The sequence below is a fragment of the Zalophus californianus genome, chromosome 5, assembly GCF_009762305.2.
Source record: "Zalophus californianus isolate mZalCal1 chromosome 5, mZalCal1.pri.v2, whole genome shotgun sequence".
Lineage (NCBI taxonomy): Eukaryota > Metazoa > Chordata > Mammalia > Carnivora > Otariidae > Zalophus > Zalophus californianus.
The window spans coordinates 32,576,117-32,599,228 of record NC_045599.1 but is presented as its reverse complement, the minus strand read 5'-3'; the positions used below and the strand labels follow the sequence as shown (position 1 = coordinate 32,599,228).

Sequence of the window (23,112 nt, the reverse complement as noted above, 5' to 3'; positions counted from 1 at the left end):
GAATTTAATGCCGCTGAGGGATGGCAGGTCGACAGGCGAAGAGAGATGAAAGTGTCCGCTCTGGCAGCCGGGTCGGGGCCTCGGGGGGACCCTCCTGCAGCCCCCCCCCACCCTCCCCAGCCATTCTCCATTCTGTGTGGCAGGAAGAGCCCTCAAGGGGCCCTCAGGGAAGATGTGGACCTCTGGGGACGGGACTCCCTGCAGGGCTGTGTGACCTTGGGGGGCAGCTGGGCCTCTCTGTGCCCATTACTTGCCTGCAGGGTGCCTGGGCCAAGGTCTGTATCATTAACATGCTGGTGGCTGCCTGTCCCTCCCTCACCTTGGCTGTTGTCAGCATTGCCTGTCAGCATAGGGCCACGGGTGGGCAGTGGGGGGCCCAGACGGGCTGCACAATGACCTCCATCCATCCATCTCTGGCACCTGGGAGCTGCTGCTGCAATCAGGTCAGGCCTAAGCAGCCTTGACTGCAGCCGAGCCAAGTGGCCATTGCCACCTCCTTTGTGACTGCATAGAGCTAAGTCGAGCCTGGGAAGAGAGGCTAAGGCCCCAAGTCGGAATCTGCCCCCTGGGCCAACAGCCTCACGTCCCTGTTGGAGATGCTGTGGGTCTTGGCACGTGAGGTGAACTTGTTGCTCTGCAAAGCACCCCGCCAAGTGCCCCGCCCCACCCCACAATCCCTTCTCTCCTAGAGACAGACAGGCAAGGGTGGTTGGCCAAGGTCATCCATCAAGGGTGCATGCAGATGCGTGCTCACGTGCAGATGCGTGCTCATGTGCGCACGCACATGCGCGCGCGCGCGCACACACACACACACACACACACATACACTGACACATGGTGACCAAGAAGTGAAGAGGCCCCATGCGTTCAGACTCCCAGGTCCCCTTTCCCTTCCATGGAGGCACACGGTCCTCCCAAAGCTGCCTGGTGCAAGGGGTGGCCAGAAGCCCGAGTTCTAATCAGACCCTTGCTACCATCTTGCTCTGTGACTTGGGCACGTCACATACTCTCTGTGGGCTTCAGTTGTACATCTATAAAATAGGTAGTAATAATCCCTATCCTGATGATTTTCTGAAGCCAAAGAAGTAAACTTACTCAACAATCGGAAACCATTCCAGACCGAAGACAGCCTCCAACTAGCCTTGGAGCAAAGGGAAGTACCTATGCAGAGAGCCTAGCTCCCGGCCCACAAACACCTGGTTCGCTGCAAGGGCCGGGCCACCTCCTCCTTCCCGTACGGCAGGTCTGCGGCAAGCTCCTCGCAGAGGCTTGAGGCCCAGCCGGAGTGCCGAGTCAGGTCAGGGCATGAGACAGGGGCCCCAGCGCCGGGGGGGAGGGGGGCGGGGGGTGTAAGGGCACCAGGGGACCAGGTCAGGCTGAGCCCCACAGCTTTGGAGGGGAGGGGGCGCCTGGCAGGCACTGGGCAGGCTGGGGTGGGGAGAGGCCTTTGGCGGCCACAGAGAACAAAGAGGCTGGGGTTGCCAGGAGATTTTGTGGAGCTGAAGCTGGTGGTAGGGCCGGGAGAGGGGCCGTGGCAGCCGTGGGAACTGAGCCTGCTGCCCCCACGCCAGCTCCCCCCCGCCACCGAGACTGGGCCTCAGGGCCAGGCTGCGGGGAAAGAGGGGCGACCAGAGACACCACTGCCCTTAGAGTTGCATGCTGTCAGGGCAGACGCCCAGGCAATGCTGGACGTCAAGCCACACATGGCACAGTGTCAGCATCCCTGAGAGGGTCACAGGTGCACGTTGACACACGATGTCACAAGCACACACCCAGGGTTATGCAAGTGGTGTCACAGGGTCTCAGCTTGGTCACCGGCCAGCATCAGACCCTCCCATGGAATCCCCGGTGTCAGTCTCAGGGCCACACCCATGATGGTTACACAGACACAATGTCACAAACCACAGAGACTCACCCAGTGTCTGTCACAGGCCCATGCATGCCGCACAACATCAGTGTCACAGATCCAATGTCACACACACAGAGTTGGCCCACGTCACACACATCACACTGGCTCTGCCACAGGACTGCACAATGTCACTGGATCACACGTGCCATGTCACCGAGTACCCCAATGTGTGGCTACTGACATCGTGCATTAACCCACAGCCATATGAGGTCTCCCAGAGCCAACCACACAGTCACAGACCTGTTTTCGTGTCCCACACACAGCCATACTGTTGCCCAAGGCCTCACACGGTTGTCAGGGCCTTGAAATCCGTCTCTCTCACACACATAGTCACGCACATGGCTGCATGGAGGCTGGGTTTGTCTCCAGCCCCGTGCGTACCCCCAACCACCCCTGCCATCGGGGGAGGGGGGGAAGGAGAGCACGGGCTGAAGGCTCTCAGGTCACCAGGAGGTCAGGCTCCCAACAGTAGCAGAGGGGAGCGGAGGGCACCCCTAGGGAGGGGAATTGGGCATACAGCTCCACAGGGAGTCTGCCTCTAAGTACTTCTCCGTCAGCAGGAGAGCAGCAGGGGTGAGCTGGCAACAGAAGACACAGAGGTGCTAGATATAGGGAGAGACACAGGGACTCAAGAGATGTGGAAGGACGACAAGACACAGAGACACAGAAGAGCGTCAGAGACCAAGAGACCATCAAGAGATAGATTCAGAGACAGCAAGCCAGACAGAAATGGTCAGAGATGGCCATGCCGGAGCAGGGCCTGGCCCCGCAGGGCTGGAGCCCACTGGGGGACGGGGCGGCAGCGAGCCCACTGGAGGGGGACGTGGGAGCGGAAGGTGAGGTGGCCAGGGCTTTAGGGAGGTCCCACAGCCTGGGCAGAAGGTGGGGGACATCTTGGTGAAATTTAGGTGAATAGCTTTAAAATAGCAACACCAGCTGCCATTTGACCGAGTGCTTATGATGAGCCAGGCCCTTCCCTAGAGTGATCTCATTTCATCCTCAGGCGACTTTATGGAGGAGACACAATTATTGTCCCCGTTTCCCAGATGAAGTAACTGAGGTCTCATCATGTGTTCAGCCCACAGCTATCCCCACCCCTGCCTGGACCTCCTCCAGACCAAAGGGCTGGCCTCCCCTTTCCACAAGCAGAGCATAGAGGCCAAACTGGATGAGGTGAGGGGCTTCGAGCTTCGGGCTTCCGTGTGGAGGGGGAGGCCCAGGAGCCATGGCTGGGCTGTGGGTTGGCACACTCAAAAGGTACAGGCTGGCTGAGTCCCAGCAACCCCCTCCGGGCTGGCACTGGAGCCGTCCACCCCACACCTGTAGGCATGCCAACGAGGGCTGGCCGAGGCCATCTGCGGCCTGTGTACTGCCAGCAGCAGGGCGGGGGGCAGGCCGGGGCCTCCTGCCTGGGTGCCCCCTGCTGGCCAGACTGCCCACCCTGCCGCCCACAAGGACGACCGCCCCTGCCCACCCGAGGATCCGGAGGTGCTGCAGTGTGCCTTGGGCAGGGGACGAGGGCGCCCCTGGCTGCAACACCTCCCCCTACTCCCCGCTGGACACCCCCCTCCGGCAGAGCCGCCTGGAGAGATCACAGGCAGCCACATGAAAGGGAATTTTTCCCAGGCAGAGCTGGAGTTGAAAGCTGCCTCCCCCCATCCCCGCCTGCCCCCGCTGTGCCAGGCCAGGCTGCTGAGCTCCTGGTGCTCTAAGGGAGCTTGTGACACCGGGAAGGGGCCGGGGGTCAGAGCCCCCACCCAGTACGTGCTGCTTTTTCTCCTCCCGGGAACAATGGCAGAGGCGGGCGGCCCATCTCCCCCAGCTCACTGCCCACTCACCTTCACAAGTTGCCCCTTCCCTCCTCCCAGAAAGCCCTCACCCACCTGAAGCGAGGCCCCTGACATTGTCAGGAAGTCCTTCTTCCAGTCTAGCCTCCATCTCAGCCAGGCTCCAAGCAGCTGGGTGGGAAAAATGTCTGCCCATCAAGTGGATAGGTCTCATCCTGCAGGCCGGCCTCTGTGATGTGCAAGGGTGGGGGCCATGCAGCTGTCACCCCTTCCTGTTCAGGCTGCCCTGGCCTAGACCATGTGGCTATGTGGTGATTTCCCCAGACATCTGGCCTCTGAGGTCGCAGACAACCTTGCGCCAACAAACTTTCTGGGGGTGGGGAAAGTCGCTGAAGGATACCGCGCCCCCGCCCCCCCCCGCCCCCCGCCCCCGGCTTCAGTCCAGCCGCCCTCAGGCCTGAAGAGGGATATGGGCAGGGAGGGGGGGGGGTAGGGGTTTTTCTGTGTGCATTCTGGGCACAGCCAGGTTCCTAAAAATCTGAGTTAAAACTGCTCCCTGGGGATCACCTCAGTGGTTGGGGGAGCAACAGATCCCTGCAAGAAAGAACGAAAGAAAGCCAACAGGCCACTCGGGCCCCACCTCCGGTCCTGCTGGCTGCTCTGCACTGGCCAGGCCCTGACAACAGGTAGAGAAGGTGGCCCCAGGTGAGAGAAGGTCCCTGGAGGTCTGGGTTCTGAGGCAGAGGGTACAATCGGGCAGGCGAGAATGTTCCAGAACCAGCCATTTCCCGATTAACAGCACTTCCACCACGCCAGCCAGGCTGGCTGTTCCTGCTTGACCCCCCCTTCAGGATCTGCCGGACCTGACTCCCCAGGAGATCCCGACTCTCAATGTCCCCAGGCCATCCTTCCTCCTTCCCAGGGTGGCTCCACATCACCCCTGCCCAGCAATAGCCCCCAAGCCAGCCCCCCCAAACCGGAGAGCAAGAAGCCAGCGTGCTTCGTGACACAAACATGCATTCGTTTTATTCACAAAACAGCCTGGTTTCCTAAAACAATACAAACAGCATGTTCATCAGCAGGAAGCTGGCCGTGGGCAAGGGGGCCCAGGCCGCAGGGGGCCCCCCCAGGCACCCACACCCACCGGCAAGGGGCCACGCAAAGAAGCCCTTTCTTCTGTGGCCATCAGCAAGGCCAGAAAAAAAGGACTTATTTTCTCTAAGGGAAGTAGCCAGGATCGGAAATATCGAGACATGGGCTCCCCAGATCTCAGTGGATAAAGGAACAGAACTTTCATTTTCGCAAAATCATCGTTGTCGGGGTGGGGGATCCCATTCTGGGGACTGCGAGTGCAGCGTGGGCGGCCTGGGCCCAGGGGTGGCTGGGCTGCTCCCCCCTCCCCGCTGAGAGCCCCTGGCCGCAGCTCGGCTCGCGTGGATGGATACGGAGGGGCTTCGCCGCGGCGCCATCAACATTCTCTGTATAAACGTGAGTGGATTCTCCAGGCAAACTATGCACTATTTCATGGTCGGAAAGAATCAAAGGAAGTTTAAATGAGGGTGGAGTTAAACTGTGCTAAATTACAGTAGTGCTTATTAGTAACTAGATTTCAAAAGGTTACAGAAAATTTACATTCTCTACACAAAAACTGCATCTCCTGCACAGACAACATCGACATCGACACAGGAAGGAAACTGATTGTCCATTCTTTGCCCAGGAAGTCTCGGTACTTTATAGATTCGTCTCTACCTCTTTTTTTGTTGTTGTTGTTCTTCCGAAAAAGCAGTTAAATTTTTTTTTTCCTTTTTCTTTTTATACTAGGGACGTGGAGATGTTAAAACGACAACAAAAAATATATATATAAAAACAGGAATGAAATCTGTGAGAGAATATTTTTGGTTCTAAAGACGGGTGCATCCGTTTGTCTTCGCCCGAATCCCTTGCCGGAGACCACACGAGCAGTGACATTGCACGGAGAGGGCAAGCTTTGGGTTCCCGCCGCCGTCACTGAAACCACCGGAAGGCGGCTCCCGTCGGAAGCATCACCTTCTGGCGGGGGCGGGAGACAAAAACAAGGAGAGAGTTCAGTCAGGGTCCGGCGGGGCCTGGTGCAAAGACGCTCCCCCGTGGATGGCCTCGTGGCGGAGGGACGGGCCTGGAGTAAAGGCAGCCACCCCGTGGAGTTCCTGCCATCCTGACCAGGCCAGAGAAGAAGCCTTGACCCGCGGGGCCGCTGGAGGGCCCGGAGCACCCCGAGGCCCCCTGAGCCACTGTGTCCAGGAACCCTCCTCCTTCCAAACAGGAAGACCCATTCCCCCGGTCCAAAGGCCACGCGCGCCAGGTGGCTGTGGTGCGTCTGGGGGCTGTGTACGTGGTTCTGTCGAACGAGCGTGGGAGCGTGCGCGCTGGCTGCCTGTGTGGATGTGCGGCTCGAGCTGTGCTACGGTGGCTAGTGCGTGTGCAGCTGGGGTGGGGAGGAAGGAGACCGGCTGTGTTAAGAGGCTACATCTATAGAAAGACTGTGGACTGGGCAGGGAGGGGTGTGTGTGTGTGTGTGTGTGTGTGTGTGTGTGTGTGTGTGTGTCTACAAGAGATGAGAGCGGGTGCCTTTGTGTGCATATAGGTGTGTTCTCTGGGCAGGAGAGCAGATATATGAGGTTTGGGGCTTGGGGGTGGGAAGTAGCCGCGGCTGGGATGTCATTATTGTTTTCCAACCATTCTGAACATTTGCGTCCAGCCCACTCATAGAGGGGCGGGGCCGGGGCCGGGACAGCAGGCTGAAAAGATGCTTTTGTACCCAGGCCTGGCACCACCGCTAGGCTGCCACGGCTGGGGGCACAGGGACAAGCTCTGCCATGAGCGTGGAGAGAAAGCAGCATGGGAACCCTTCTGCCTGCTTTAAGCCCCTTCCTGTGCAGGCTGCCTTGGCCTAGACCATGCGGCTATGTGGTGATTTCTCCAGAAAGCCAATCATCCCAAAGTGGACAGGCCTGGCCTACACCCCAAGATCACAGCCACCCCCTCACCCTAGGCCCATAGGACCCCTGGCCATTTACCTATGCAGCCAGACTGACCTCAGGGCCCCAAGAAACCCCAAATCCGTCAAGGAGATGTCTAGACACAGGGTTCTCCCAGGCCTCAGGGCAGGGAAGTGAGCACCGGGGCAGCCTTAGGGGAAACGCTGGGCTCTGAAGGGGCAAGTGAGGGGCTTACCCCTTAAAGCCACATGGTCCACAGGACAGAACCCCTCAGGTGGGACAAGGAGAGCCCCAGAATCTCAGGGCACAGACTGGAAGCTTTAGGATACGTCTGAAAGTCAGAAACTTGGGACCTAGAAGGAAACCTCAATGGCTGGCCCAAAACTCCAGGAAGGGGTTCAGAATCCCCGGGCCTGGCCGGAAATGCGAGGCCCCCGCCTGGAAACTCGATGCTTGCCTTGCGAACTACGACCTAATGAGATCTCAGGATGTGGCGCTGACTTTCTGGGCGGTGAACTGGTGGTGTCTGGGAGCCTGCTCCAGAACCCCAGAGCCCAGGGATTGGCTGAGCAGCCCCCAGACACTGGCCCAGGTAGGAAAAGGAAGGTTGGGGGGGGTGGGGGTGGGTTTGGACTGCCAGACAGACACAAGAGCCCACACACCTCCCTCTAAGGCGCCGTTACCTCCAGAGCAGCGGAAGGCTTCTTTTTGAGTTCCTCACATTTTCTGAATTTGCAAATCTGATGGCCAGTCTTTCGGTTCCTACAACTGCTGCACTGCTCGCAGTTGATGCGCCGCCGGCAGGGCGCGCACATGCCGCAGCGTTTCCGCTTCTTCTTGCCCGAACTGATGGCCGAGGCCAGCTCTCCCTGCATGGGGTACTCGGCCAGGCCGGCCATGTGCAGCGCGCTCTCGGCCAGGAACACGCCCGCAGGGGTCATGATGAAGAGGCCCGGGTTGATGGGGAAGGCGCCCAGGTAGGGGAAGTCGGACTGGCCGTTGAGGGCCTCGGCGCCCGCCACGGCCTCCATGTCAGGCAGGCCGGTGCCCGCCTCGCTCATCAGCGGCAGGTGCTCCTGCACCACACGCTTCAGCATCTCCGTGGACTGCGCGAACTGTTGCAGCGTCAGCTGTCCCTCGGCTGCCAGCTCCGTGGCCCGTTCCGCCTTGCTCAGCAGGCTGGCCACAGCACCACTTTTGTGCTTTGAGGTAGGGTTGCTTTTGTCCACGGCCATGGCCGCCGCCAGGTCGTGCCCATTGGCCAACAGGGAGGCGGCAGCTGCAGCGGCGGCAGCCTTTTCAGCAGACTCGCCGCCCATCATGCTGCCACCGCCCCCGCCGCCGCCCCCGAAGGAAGAGTAGTGGGAGAGAGGGCGGGAGCGGCGCAGGCTCTTGTTGAGGGGTTCGCTGATGATGCCGCTCTTGTTCCGACGCTCGGGGGGCGGAGCATCATCCGCCACCGAGGCTGGCGTGGCAGTGGCCACCGCCGCACTCTTGTCGGCCACTCCCGCCTTGGGGCCGCTGCCGCTGTTGCTGCTGCTACTGCCACCGCTGTCCTGGGGGCTACTGCCGAGGCTCGACATGGTGGGGCCGAGGCCCAGAGCCCACTGCTGGGGGCGGGGGCGGGGGAGCTGCCAACCGTGGGGCGTCCACAGATGAGCACCGGCCCGGCTGCCCACAGCACAGATGCCTGGTGGGCCCTGCTGTTCAGGGCAGGCTCATGGTCAAGTGTCCACGGGGAAGGGTCTTCACTCTGTTGGGACAAGAGGGGACAGAGTCAGGGCGGCGGTAGACATCTCCTTCCCCCACAACACCACCACCACCACAATAACGGTATCACTGCAAGCCCACTGTAACAACTGCAAGCCCTGCTGGGCACTTACTACGCACCAGACCCAACATGGTTAGGTATTTTTTATGTGTACTATTTTTTTTTTAAAGAATTTTATTTATTTATTTGACAGAGACAAAGCGAGAGCAGGAACACAGCAGGGGGAGTGGGAGAGGGAGAAGCAGGCTTCCCGCCGAGCAGGGAGCCCGATGCGGGGCTCGATCCCAGGACCCTGGGACCATGACCTGAGTCGAAGGCAGACGCTTAACGACTGAGCCACCCAGGCGCCCCATGTGTACTATTTTTTTAAGATTTTATTTATTTATTTTAGAGAGAGGGAAGATAGAGAGCGAGCAAGCACAAGTGGGAGAGAGCAGAGGGAGAGGGACAAGCAGACAAGGAGACTCTGCGCTGAGCGCGGAGCCTGATGCGGGGCTCGATCCCACAACCCTGAGAGCATGACCTGAGCCGAAACCAAGAGTCGGACGCTTAACCGATTGAGCCACCCAGACTCAGTGAAGACTCACAAGCACCCTTTGAAGTAGTGGCTAATAATTCTCTATTTTATAGACGAGGGACGCAAGGTTTAGAAGACTTGACCATGGATATACAGTTGCCAAGTGTCACAGTGGAGGCTCACCCAGGGTCTGTACAGCCCAGATCTCCAGCCAGTTCTTCCTGGGCTGGGGGGTAGGAAAGAACTGAGATGTTTATTAACCTCGGAGAGTTACAGAGTCACATTCTGCTTCCTAATCTTCCTTCCCTGACCCATCTACAAGGATTTGGAACAGCCTCTGTAAAGCTTGAAGGTTTAGACCAGAAGTCTGGGAAGCTGGGATGCCTGGGTGGCTGAGTGGGGGCGTCCGACTCTTGATTTCGGCTCAGGCTCAGAACGTGATCTTAGGATCGTGGGATCCGGCCCTGCATTGAGCTCTGCGCTCAGCGGGGTGTCTGCTTGAGATTGTCTCCCTCTGCCCCTCCCCCTGCTTGCACTCCTGTGAGTGCTCTCTCTAAAGTAAATTTAAAAAAATCTTAAAAAAAAAAAAAAAAAGAAGTAGTAGTAGTCTGGAAAGCTGCCCCCGGACTCTCATTTGTCAATTCCTAATACATACGGATTATCTCAAGGCTCTGACAAGTCCTGCAGGGAAAAGAAACTGACTTAAAGAGGTTGCCAAATAGAGCACAGAATCCATATTTCAAGGAGCATGTACCCTCCTGCTAGAGGGCAGGCAGCACTGTGCCAGAGGATAAGCCTTCTCCTGTAAGAGTGGAAGAACACACTGTGCACATATTGGGACATGCTTCCTCCTCACTCTCTCTTTCTTTTTTAAAGATTTTTATTTATTTATTTGACAGCACAAGCAGGGGGGAGCGGCAGGCGGAGGGAGAGGGAGAAGCAGGCTCCCTACTGAGCAAGGAGCCCGATGCAGGGCTCAATCCCAGGACCCTGCGATCATGACCTGAGCTGAAGGCAGACGCTTAACCGACTGAGCCACCCAGGCGCCCCCTCCTCACTCTCAAACCACAGTCGTCATTACCTCAGACCCCACTCTTGTCTCTACTCAGGCCTCCCTGCTGTGCTCCGGACTGGCTCCCAGATGGGTCTGGGATGAGGTCCCAGTGAGAGCCCAGAGCTGGGGTACGCTGTGGGCAGCAGGGGCCTCTGGCTGGTGCAGGCTGGGACTGAAAGTGGGTGTGACCCTCCAGGGAACAGAGCCTGTTCTTCAGCCACATCCACATTTCTGAGGTGCCCTTCCTAGGACAGAGCCTGCTCTGCTCAAGCCCCAGGATCAAGGCTTATGAGCAGTCAGGCTCCTTGTCCAGGAGCGCTGGAAGGAACTGTCCAGAAGGAGTGGAGTGGCAGTTTCCTCATCAGCCCTGGCTCTCTAGCATCCCTTCCTTGCCTGCCTGCCTGGCCCATCAACCCCTGGGAGAGGGGCGGGAGGGAGGGCCCAGCCTGAGCAGCTGGTGGCTCGGGGGGTGGGGGGGGCCGCGCACATCTGGCCAGGCCTGTCCCGCCCTAGGCTTGGGGGTGGCACACATACATCTTTGTCCCCAGGCAACCCTACCATCCCCCAGTCACAGGACTCTGCCGGGCCTGGTCCCTGGTCCCAGGAGGTCATCTAGTCCAACCTTCTGCACTTCCATAGGGGGAAACTGAGGCCCAAGCCGGCAGGGTCCCCTGCTCCGGGACTGCTAAGGAGTGGCCACAAGGAGGAGCGAGTGTAGGAGAGGGAAAAACTGTCTCCTGAGTGAGGAAAAAATGGCAGGCATCAGCAGACAGCCAGACGCTCCCTACCTCTCCCCAGAGGGCAATGGCCCACGTATACTCCTTTCTAGTGAAGGCAGATGGGTGGCAAGGAAGAGCTGGGCAAGCTGGCAGATTCTACCAGGACAAACCCAGGAGGGCCTGGCAGGGTGTCCAGGCTGGGCTGAGGGTACCACAGAGGTCAGAGTTGTCTTGAGAGGCAGAGCATCGGGTACAATAGCTGTGTTCTGTCCCACCTGCTAGGAGCTAAGCCCAGGGTTGCTCTTCAGGCTGTCCCTCAGAAATCGGCACCCCTTTAGGCGGCAGTGACCCTGGCTCGGTGTCGGAGACTAGGGCCAACGACCGTATCAGCCCATCTGAGCTCAACTACCCTGCCCTGGAGCGCACAGTCCCAGCAGGCCCAGACATGGTGAGGGAAGAAGACAGGAGAAGGCAGGAGCCCGTGGGTTAGAGACGTGGGGGAGAGGTGGGGAGGGGAGCAGTCCGCGCCCCAGCCCCCCTGTGTGTCCCCGCCTCTGCGGCCTGCTGGCTGGTGGCAGAAATCGATAGCTGCATTAACGCTGTTCTTGCTCTCCTCCCTCCCTCCCTCCCTCCTCCCAGCTCCAGGATCTGGCTGTGTGTGCAGGGCAGGCAGGTCAATTAGAAGTCAGCTCCCTCCAACACGGGCGGGCGTTCAGGGCTGGTGCTCTGGCTGAGTGTCTCTCTGCTTTTGTCTCCATCCTGAGTCTCGTCGTAGGGACCAAACCTCATGTTCTGTTCATCTCTGGCCCCTTCTTTGAATCTCTCTGATCGTTTCTTTTCTTTTTTTTCCTCCTTCCTCAGGGACTTCCCTCTCCGAGCCCCCCAGGTCCTGGGACCTACTGAGCTATGGAGCAGAGGACGGGATATGTCATCAAACAGGTGCCACAGGCAGAACACTGGTTTGTCAGCCACAGAAACTGAAGGTGGGGAGTACACAAGGGGGACTGGCACACAGGTTAACTTTGTCCTCAAACCCCAGAGTGGGCAGATACCAACATCTAGTTAGTCCCCAAAGCCCAGGCTCTAAGCTTGTTCAAAATCTGCTCCTATACCTGGCTCATCTCCTTTAGACCCTGGGAAAAGCTGATGCCCTGGTCCCAGTGGACCACGGACCACAGGGCTTGTCTGCCCTCCTCATGGTAGGAGAGGACAGAGAGGACATAAGACTTTCTCCCAGGCCCCAGCCCTCTACTGCAAGGCACACAGCAAGCCCTTTGCAGGCCAGGAAGGGCCTGGCAGTGCCCAGGCAGCAGGGGAGGAGCTGGGGCTGCGTTGAAGCGGAGCGGGAATGAGCGGGAGGGAAAGCTGGCGGGCAGGCGGGCGGCGGCGGGCGCATCCATCATCGGCCCTGCCAGGAACGCATCCAGCCCCCAAAAAGAAATACTGCGCCTGAGGAGGGACAACAAAGGGCTCCGTTTCATCAGCAATGCGGAGCCAGCGCCCCGCCGCCCCGCCAGCCGCGGTCAGCCCACAAAGGACCCCTTTGTCCATGCAGGAGCCGGGCCGGCCGGGAGCTGGGACCAGGGGCTGACGGGCGGGGACAGAGCCCAGGGGGAGGGGGTGGGGGGGAACCAGTCCTGGAGAGCTGGGGGGCAGAGAGGGACACGGGGGCAGAAGAACAGAGACAGGTGGTGCAGAGCGAGGATCATGAGACAGAACTCGAGGAGCGGGTCAGAGAAAGAGGGACTTGGAGAGGACAGGGCAAAGGGTCAAGGTTAGAGAACAGAGCCTCATGGGAAGCAGAAAACGGAGGGACCGGGCTCAGAGAGATCCAAGGCTCCTAGCCCAGCTCGGAGACTTGAGGTTCTGACAGACACGGAAACAGCGCTGAGGAGGATCCTAGACTCAGGGACCTGGGGACCAAGAGAAAGCAGTTGGACATGCCCATGGCCCTGAGAGGGAGGCAGGAGGTGGGTGGACCCCAGCCCACTCTGGCCAAGGGCAGGCGAAGCAGAGATTGCTAGGGAAGAGCCTGAGGGTCAATGGGTTCTTGGCCTCAGGGCCTGGCCACGGGACCCAACCTCCTATGGGCTCTAGCTCACAGGCTACGCTGGGGAGGCAGGGAGTCAGAGCTGGGGCCACTCTCCTGACACTGGGACCATCCCACCGCCTCTCCTCCCAGGCTCTAGCTAGCCCCAGAAGACACAGACCCACCCCTCTCCAATCAGCTCCCGGCACCAAGTGACGCTCAGGGTCCCTTAACTTACTAACCCTATCAGTTAGCATTTATTGAGCACCGACTGTTATCTCAGGCCCTGTGCTCCTGAGCTTTACATGGAAACCAGGGAAACAGAAACTATTAAGCAGTTTCAGGGATAAGGGAATTGATGCTCAAAGAGGATCAAACTGTCAGGCCAAGGTCAAATGCCTGGTTAGAATTTGAACCCAGAGCCCAAGTGTGAGTCACCCTGCTGTGTGACCACCTTTGCTCTACCTATGCAACTGACAAAGTAGCCCAGGGCAAGGTGACCCAGCTGTCCCAAGGCTGCCCCCACCCCTCCAGGGTTGTTACCGTGCCTGTCACCTTTATGTGGATGGGGGGGGCGAGCTGTCACAGACCCCAGGGAGTGTCTTCACCTGGGGGGCTTGGAGATGCCCAGGGAGGAACCCGGAATGCTGGGCCGGTGACATCATAATGCCAGCCAACAATGAGGTCACCAGAGGTGATGGTAATGCCCTCACTCCCACCCTGAGCTCCAGGGGAGCCAAGATTCACCCCCAGACAGAGCCTGAGCCCTTCGGGCCAGACAGCAGTGGGGGCAGGGGTCCCGGTGGGAGGGATGGTGCCGCCTGCACAGACACGCACACAGGTGCCCCACAGTGAGATGTTCTAGAAGTTCGGGTTGCACACATTCCCCCCACCCGTTTCCCCAACAGCTGCCCCATGCCCGGGGGTACGGGGGAGACAGCGCAGGATCCGGACTCGGCACTGCCCTGGAGGAGTACACAGGGGCTGGGCCCATGGTCCCATGAATCAATATGAAATGAGAGAGGGAAGGCGACCAAGTGGAGCACTGGGGGCCTTTCTGGAGGAGGAACTGCTAGCCTGTGAGTTAAAGATGAGGAGAGGTTACCAAAGGGGACATGAGCCTGAAACAGTTCTTAAGAAAAGGGGAAGAGGGGTGCCTGGCTGGCTCAGTCAGTAGAGCATGCGACTCCTGATCTCGGGGTGGCGGGTTTGAGCCCCACGTTGAGGGCAGAGTTTACTTAAAAAAAAAAAAAAAAAAACGGGAAGAGGGTGTGAGGTATGGTCGTGAAGCTGGCAGGGTCCCAACTGGGCAGGGCACTGGGGCCAAGGGTAGGATTTTTTTCAAACAGCTTTACTGAGGCATGGTTTACACACTATAAAATTTGCTCATTTATAAGTGTACAATTCAGTGATTTTTAATAAGCTTACAGAGTTGTGCCACACCACCACCGCTGCCAAGGCCAGAGTCTGAGCGAGGCGCCATCCCTCTCTTGCTCCTTTGCTGGCTAGAACAAACTTCCAAGCCGTCCTTCCTGCTGAGGGAAGGCTTCCTGGAGGAGGGTGCATTCTGGCGGGGCCTCGAGGACCCCGAGCCACCGGCCCAGCAGGGCACACCATTCCGCCATCGTCTGGGTGGGCCAACCCTGCAGACCTGCGCACTCCAGCTCTTCACACTTTTCCCCACACTCCCCTGTGCACTCCTGACATCCCTGTTACCTCCTCTTCACGCCCCTCCACCCACATTGGTGGCTGGTCTTCCTGGCCTCCAAGGGAGGTGAGATGGACAGAGAGACGGATGGTGGGCAAGCCAGTGGTGGCAAAGAGCACAGACCACAGGCTCTGGTGGCTCAGCGGAGCTGCGGCTGAGCAAGTGGGGGGCAGGGGGTGGGGACGTCGTCTCTGATTTCCATGATTCAGCCTAGGGAGTTTCCAGAAGAAAAAAAAGCTCCACTCGGGCCCAAGGCGATGCACATGGAGACACTGGTCTTGGAAGCTGGGAGAAAGGCAGCCCTCACCCGAGAGCACAGGGCACATATCCAGCCACAGATGAACACACACACACACACACACACACACACACACACACACACACACACACAAGCACATACCACTGCTAACACCCAGCAGATGGCCTGGGGCAGGGCATGCCCTCAGCACCACTAGACTCACCCCAAGACAGAACAGGGGGTTAGAGTCCTATTTCCCTGACACTCTTAGACCCCTCCACCTAAGGCAGGCACAACCCCATTGCCTGAAGAATGAAATCTGCTGAAGAAAAACCCGAGGAGTCCACGGGGCTCTATTCTCCCTTACAGAGCTCCCAAAAAACCGTTGGAGGAGGGGGTCAGCCCATTCCATGGAAAGGAACACTGAGGGCCCAGGCAGGAGGTATGCCCTGACCTGGGGTTCTAGGGAGTGATCTCACACACCTCTGATAAAGACAAAGGCTTCCTCACCAGGCACCTCCTTCAGGCCAGGTTCCCTCCCTACCAGAGTCAAAGGATCAGGAGGGCCCTTTCCTCTGTGTGACCTTGGCCTATGGCCTCTGAGTCTGTTTCTCTATCTGTAACATGGAACCAGGAGGATAACAGTTACTATGTTAAGGAAGGAGGACTTCCTGTGTGCCAGACGCTATATGCCTTGTCTCAATGAGTCTTCCTACACACCTTCTGAAGGAAGATGATGACTGGCCCATCTAGAGCAAGCAATTCAATAAGCAGTTGAGATGCAGAGAAAACGGATGCCCTTTCCATTGGGGACCCTCTGGATCCAGACTAACATTTCCCAAAGTAATGTCTGAGCTGACATCAACCTGGGGTCAGAGCCACACACTGACTTAGGATCTCCCTCCCGGTGGACAGTGGAGGAAGGTTAGCTCAGAGGTAACCGGGCCAAGGAACTAGAGGAGGGAGATCTGTCCTTCTAGGGCTTGCGTGTGAGGAGCAAAGGTGTTAACAGGGCCATCTAGGGGACTAGAATCCTAACATCTAGGTTTGGGGCTCCATCCTGTCTCTTCCTGTTGATCTGCCCCACAATGAGTCTCAGTTTCCCCTCTGTAAAACGGAGAATGGTTCTTACTTCTTACCCCAAACTGTAGATCCCTGAGGAAAAAAGTAGAGAGACACAGGAAAAAAGACTCCAGATAGTGACCTCCTCCCACCCTCCAAATCCCAGAGGACCTGAATCTGCCCATTAAGTGATCTGCAGACAGGGAAACTAAAATCTGGAGAGAAGCTTCTGAACAGGTCCTAGGGTTGAGACCCTATGAGGCTTACTGGGGAGAGGAGCATCTAGCTCCTTCCCAATGCTACCATCTCCCCAGAAGAAATGATGATAGCAGACCCTCATAACACACACTCACTCTACCAGTACGGTGCTAAGCACTTTACACACATTTTCTCACTGAATTTTTTTCTGTAACTCTTTAGTATTGTCACCCATTTACAGATGAGGCCACTGAGACTCAGGGAAGTAAAGTCACCTGCATAAGGTCACAAGGTCAATAATCAGCAAAGCCAGGATTTGAAACCAGGTCTGTGTGACTGGCTCTCCAACACTGGCCAAGGGCTGGCTCTTCAACACTGACCAAGGGCTCTGAGGAACATGGAAGGAGGGCTTATGGCGGGAGGCTGAAGACCAGTTCAGCCCAGCCTAGGGGTTCTGGGGTGAGGGGGAGTGGCTCTCAGGCTCTGGGCAAAACACGTGAAGGCACTGTTGCAGAGAAGTCTGCAGCTGTACCCTAAGGCCCAGGAAAAGACAGGGGAAGGGGCTGCGGGTGGGCCGGACGGGCCAGGCTGGGCCAGAGCTCCGGGCATTCCGGCGGCCTCCGCAGGAAGCAGAATGGGACGGAAACCGGCTCCTGCCTCCTCCCCCAGAATCCTGTGGGCAGCCCAGCCGGGCCGCACAGAGGCCCTCTTTGTGCCTGCCCCAACCCGCCACCCGCGGCTGGCCCAGGGTTTTGAGTTTCCTGGGGGGGTGGGGACCCTGTCACTGCTAAACCTCCAGCTACCTCCCCCTCTCAAGGGTGGCCACAGCAGTCCACAGCTGGTGGAGGAAGTGAATGGATGGCCAGGGCTACCCCAGAGACTCTGGGGGGCCCGGAGTCTGTCCACGTCTCATACCCCCAACACTTACACACCTTAATTGGGGGCTGGCGGCAGGCAGGGACCCAGGGAGAACCGAGAGGCCATCCCCTTTAGCCGGCCTCTCTGCCAGAAGCCACGCGTCCACCCTGATGTACCTGGAACCCCCCATCTCACTCCATCTTGGTGACTGGGCCCAGGTTGGTGTACATAGAGAGGCTGGCCAGGATGGTAGGGCAGTCTGTCTGTCAACCACCATTTCCCACTCTCCAGGGGCTCCCTGGACACACAGAGCACATCGAGGGGGAGGCCTCAAGCCCACTTCAGCATGTCAGGGACAAAAGCCTCTTGGGTGGTATAAATGTGCTCAAGGAACACTGGGCCCCAGGGAGTGAGGTCTGGCTGGAGTGCATATTGTGAAGAGTAGCACTACAGACCAGTAGGTCTGCGTGTGTCCACCTAGAAGGTGCGTCAGATACCGTACATGCTACATGCACGAGAGAGAGTGTGTGTGTGTGTGCGTGTGTGCGCGTGTGTGTGTCTGGGGGTGGGGGCTGGGTGTGTCCAGGTGTATGTGCACAGACTCAGATGGCACCCTGTGGGTTTGAACACTGATGTATACACAGGGCTTATATGCCTGTGTAGGTGAAGGTCTTTGTGTGTACAAGTGGAGTGTGTGCTATCTACATCCCCGGATGTAAGCATATGCCTGAGTGCGCATGTGTGTGCGCTACAGTGGTTTACATGGTGGCTGGATGTTTGTGGGTTCTTCTGGTCCGTGAGCGTCAACACACTGTTGCCATGTGTCTACGAGGCTGTGTGTGTGTGTGCGTGCGTGCACACACGTGTGCACACACTGTGAGCTGTATCAGGGCTTCGGGGGTTCTGAGGTGTGAGTGTGGGGCCCAACTGGGATGGGGACGGTGCAGACAGGAACTAATGCCAGGTGCTGGGGCCCCTATGGAAACAGGAAGCTGCCCACAGGTGTGCCTGGGCTGTGGTGGGGGCTGGGCTCCACCCACGTTCAGTTTGTCCCCCTGAGAAACCAACCCAGGGATCCAGTAGCCGAAAGCCCGTCCCAGCCACGAGGGAGGCACCTTCCTTGCCTGTGTGCTGTTCAAGACGGAACAGCTCTGACCAGCGTCTACCCGCCCCGCCTGGCCTGAGCATGGAAAAAACTGGAAAACAAAAGCCCCCAGACCGCAGGCACTCCCTGCAGAGGCGTGGGGGAAGCAGGCAAGAGGCAGGAGGCTGAGGAGGAAGGAGGGAGGTGTCGCCGCAGCCCCGGAACACAAAAATAATGAGGCGAGAGGGGCCATGGGGCCGAGCCGGCTGGTTCCGGAGTCGCTATCTGACCTTGACAGATGCCACAGCTGGGCGCCGGGGGAGAGGAGCCACGGTGCAGCACAACACCCCCCACCCCCTGCCACCTCCCCCAGGCCAGGTCGATGGACGTCCAGGCGGGGGCCCCAGCCACAGGCAGCCACCCCACCAGGTGGGAGAAGGGAGGCCTCAGAGTGCATCCCAGCTGGGGGGGGGCGGTGTGTGGCGGTGGGAGGGCATGGAGGCGAGGGAGTGGGGGCAGGGCCTGGCGGGGCCCGGGAGGCAGCAGTGCGGTCTCCTGAGGGCACCCTGGCCTTCAGGTGTGGCTGTGTGTGTGAGAAGCACAGAGCATGCTATTGTGCTTGTGTGGCTGCGAGGCTGAGTGTGTGCGCGGAAGGGAAGCAGAGTGTGACTGTGTGTGTGACAGAGACAAAGATCATACTTGTGTGTGTCCTTGGGGTCACACGAGGCTGGAGAGTCAGGCTGAGGTCCCTGAAATGGGTGTGGCCACACCACTCAGGGGTGGGCACCGATCCCTCCCCTAGCCCCTTCCAGAGCCACAGCTGTCCTGGAGGGTGCAAGCCACGCTGGGGCCAAGGAGGGAAGGAGGACAAAGAGAGCCACAGGCCCCCCCCTCACCAAGTTGTCACATGCGGATGGAGCCGAGCCGCCCCTGCGGCCCTTCCTGGCCTACTCTCCCTCCCACAGTGGTGGTGGTCCTCGGCATCAGTAATGGACACCAGGCTGGGCACCACGACTCTGGGGACCCCCACGAGGGGCTGGGTGTGAGCTGCGGGAGGGGATGCTGGGCTGGAGGCGGATTAACAATTCCGAGCACTGGCTGCATAATTAAAAAATCATTACAGGCGGGCGGGCAGAGCCGAGTGTGAGCTCACGCTCAGAGCAGGCGGGGACACTGCCATGGCGCTCCCCCTCCCACTGCCTCCCCGAGGAAAAAATCCCACCTGCTAATATAATTATGGAAAAACACAAGCACAGAAATTTGGTTTCAGCAAACAACGTGCCTGAGTGCCCGGGGCCTGCCTGGCCCTCAGCACAGGGAGCAGGCCGGCCACTCGTGCCCAGAGCTCATGGCAGTGAGGTAGGCCCTGCTGGGTCCATACTCCAGACCCTGACCTCCACCCTCTCCCAGCTCACAAGAGAGGGGAGTAGGGGCACAGAGAGCCCAGTTCCTCAAATCCCAAATCCAGGAGAAAACTGGTCAGTCCTGATAGTTTACAAACAGGGAAACTAAGGCTAAGGAATCTGCATAAGGTCACTGTGTTCCTGACAAAGCGGAGGAGGAACTGGATTCCGCCGCACCGGTGCAACAACCCCTCAGGAGCTCAGTACCCCCCCCCCCATCCCTTCCCCTGCATCTCCCAGCTTCCCTCTCTCATCAGCCATCGCAACGCCCCCCCCCCCCCACCTCTGGCTCCTTCCACTCGGTGAGTGGCTCTCTCTCCCTGAGACTGAACGGGACTGTCCGACCTCCGACCGTGTGTGCCCGGGCCGGGCCGGAGCTCCACCCCCCTCCCCGGACCCCACCGTGGGGGCGTGGGGGCGCCCCAGCCTCCCCGTTCGGGGACAGGGCGTCCTGGGCTCGTCTGGGTTAAGCCAGGCGAGCAGAGCTGGCTCCCGCCCCGAGAAGCGCGAGCCAGCTCTGGGGCACAGGCCCCAGGACGGCAGGAACAGCCGCCATCACCTCGGGCCTGGAGCGGGCGGCGGGCGGCGGGCGGCGCGGGGAGGGGAGCCGGGCCTAATTAGTCGGCCTGGGACCCGGGGCGGGCGCCGGGGCGGCAGACGCCGCAGCCAGAGCCGCGCAGGCATGTCGGCGGCCGGCCGGGAGGCGGCGGGGAGCCGGGAGGACGCGGCGCCCTGAGACGCGGTGGGACAGCCAGCCTGGGAAGGACCGGGCCGAGGAGATTCCGCACCGAGCGGGCCTGCCTCCCCTCGTTCCTCGGGGCCACCAGGCGCAGCAATTAGAGGCTTTCAAAGTTTGTCCTTAATTGGTTTCATTTTTGCCTCATAAATGATTCATGGCCCCGGAGGTCTGCCAGGCGCGGGGGGAGTGGCAGGGGGAATTTGGGGAGGCTTTTGCCTGGAGCCAGGCCCCCTACCTGAGGCTGGGGAGAGGATGACAGGGGCTGGGGAAGCCTTGGGCAGGTGGGATCCTCCAGCTAAAATAAAAACCCAGGCCCTCTCCTTGGGGCACTAATTAGAAACTGCAACTCCTTCTCTGCAGACCAAGCTCTGTGTCCAGGCCCAGAGCCACTGCAGCTGCTGGGGCCCTGGGAGCATGAATAATAATGTAATGATAACACAGTAACAGTGTCAACAATAATAATAACCATGGCAAACACTTAAGGAGTTCTTACTAAGAAGTTCCAGGCATGGAGCTAAGAACAAATGTGTTCTTTTTTTTTTTTTAGAACAAATGTGTTCTTTTAACCACTCTCCCACCCCCAAGCACCACCAGGGAGAAGTACCAAGACCCCCATTTTACAGATGAAGAAACTGAGGCTTGGAGAAATTAAGGTCTGCCCTCTGACACTCTAATGCCAGAACTCCTCACTTCCCGCTCTCAGGAGCACAGGGCTCAAGGCTGGAGAGTGGGAACGCTGCCTGCCAGGTGGATCTGGAGCTGCAGGCCCCAGGGAAGTCGGGGAAGGTGCTGAGGCCTGCAGAAAGACCCCAGGATGCACCAGCAGCCCCACACCCACCTGGGCCAGGTTACCTCTGCCCCTCAAAAGGCTGTGTTGGTCTTGGCTAAGTGATGTCCTCACGGGGCCTTAACTAGTCTATCTGTAAAATAGGAACACAGGAGCCCTATGACCCCCGTCTAGTGCTAACTCTGTGCTGGGCATGGGAAACACGGAGATGCCATGGACCCCACCCTCAGAGAGCTCCTAATCTAGGAGACAAATGGACAGACACACACGCAGAAGAGTTTAACAGCCTGTACAGAGCCCTGAGCACTCAGCCTATGGCCTAATGTGCTGAAGGGCAGTACCACAGAGCTTCTTGGAGGTGAGGTGGGCAGAAAAAGCTTCTCCTTTCTGACCCTATACCCAGCTTACACGGGAGGCTCCGGGAATGGGTGTGGCCTGCTTAAACCCAAGCCTAGAGTCAGACCTTGAAAAAATTCACAACTGCAGAACACATCAGAGTGAAGGGGGATGCAAAGTGCCCAGCTCATCCTGCCCTATGATGGTCACTTTTATTCTGAAAAACTATCAGAGGTGAGGCTTACACAATTAACTGCAGGGCCCACTGGGACCCTGGGGACGTCCAGAGGGAATGTGCTAGACCAATCTGGGAGTGAATGCTGTACAGAATGACTCCCCCTAGAGGGCCCCAGGGCTCTGGGCCGCTAGCTGTTGGCTCTTGGGGGCCTCACAAGTATCACCTCCTCTCAAGTCCTAGCTCCTCTGCCCCAACTCTACATGCGCCAGACTCCCCTCCAAAAACCCGGTGGCCTTCTCAGGCCCTGGCACCAGCCCCGTCCCATTGGCTCCCCGCTCTCCCACCCAGCCTGGTACCAAGGCCAGACACTTCAAGTGATACCTCCTTGTGCCTCACCACAGCCCTCTGAGTGGCTTATGTGATCATCCCCATTTCCCAGATGAGGAAAACGTCTCAGAAAAGCTAAGATACCTGCCTAACGCCACACAGCTTGAAGGAACCCAGGTCCAAACTTCTTGAAAGCCCATGTTCCTCACCTTGCTGGCCTCCTGCAGGTCAGTATCCCTGACCTGTCCTATGGGGATCCATAGGGCTTCCATTTTCCCTATTTTATAGATGGCCACCTCTTGCCCCAGTCCTGACCCTTCCTCAGTCTGGACAAAGGCTGTACAGAGCCCACACTCCTCCAGACACTACAACTTGGTCAGACTCTTGTGGTCAGGGGCCCTGCTGGGAGGTCCTAGCAATGGGGTGCCTATGTACCAGGGGAGCCCTGGTGCACAGGGCCTCCTGTCTCAGCCAACTGGGTCATCGTGAGGATTAGGTAGGGTGGTGGACGAAGCCCCTACGTGAACACACAGGGCAACACAAATGTCTGATGGTAGGGTTGGGGGGAGGAGGCACAACGGTACCAGGGGTGCCAGGGTTGGGGGGCTGGCCACGTTCTCTGGCCCTCTCCTTTGGGAACAGAGTCAACTTTAAGGCCCCTATCACCCACACTTGGGACGGGGCTGCCTGTGGGAGCATTCCTCCCCTGGGAAGAAGCCTAAGCTTTATACACCCCTTACACCACCCTGCTGGAGGACAGAGCTGAAGAGGTGGGCAAGTCATATCCTCTCTGGGCCTCAGTTGCTTTATCTGCACAACGGACCTATTCTGTCCCTTGAACCCTTTGGGTAGAAGTTTAGAGGTTTTGAAAAAAGGGATTTTTAAGACATGGGCACACCATTCAGCTGTCTGCGCTGGCTGTGAGCACTCGAGACACTGGAGTTGGTATAAAGAAGCCTGACAATGGCTTGTTGAACATGCTAACAAGTGGCTGAGTTCTCAGGATGCCCAAGTGCATCTCGCTGGCCCAGCCAACAAACACTTTCCAGGTGCCTACTCTGAGGCAGGATACCAGTCCGCCTCTTCATCCTCACTGTGCCTCTGCCTGGCCCACCACGACCGCCCAACCAGGTCACTGGGGTCCCCCCCCCACAAGTCTGGAAGTGGCGTCTCAGGCGGGTCAGCACTGACGTCATTAGGACTGGCTGGGCGTGGAGCCTGCCACCTCCGGAACCACCAATTAATTAACTTTTTCAAATTAATTTCCCAAGCAAAATTCCATAATTACATCTATCTCCATCAGGCCGCACTGGGCAGGCAAGAGGACCCCGCACTGAGATCGGATGTGGGGTGAGGGATGACCACACCAGCCCCAGGACCAGGGCAGGGAGGTGCTGGGGGTTGGGTTTCACCCCAGCAAAGCAATTGCC

The 23,112-nt window shown here is 58.5% G+C and overlaps 1 protein-coding gene across 4 annotated transcripts in view; it reads right to left on the bottom strand.

Annotated features, from left to right (window-relative positions):
• Positions 1-4,700: 4,700 nt before the first annotated feature.
• Positions 4,701-23,112, bottom strand: part of CXXC5 (CXXC finger protein 5) — a 35,388-nt gene continuing 16,976 nt past the window's right edge. For 3 of the 4 annotated variants that reach the window (XM_027606847.2, XM_027606849.1, XM_027606850.1), the window contains exons 2-3: positions 7,358-8,427; positions 4,701-5,745 (exon numbers count right to left, since the gene is read on the bottom strand). In XM_027606847.2, the coding sequence (XP_027462648.1) occupies positions 5,701-5,745; positions 7,358-8,257 (945 nt within the window). In that variant the 5' untranslated portion in view covers positions 8,258-8,427 and the 3' untranslated portion in view covers positions 4,701-5,700. Of the gene's footprint in view, positions 5,746-7,357; positions 8,428-13,319; positions 13,397-23,112 lie in introns of those variants that run through there. The other variant, XM_027606848.1, reaches the window with a different exon arrangement.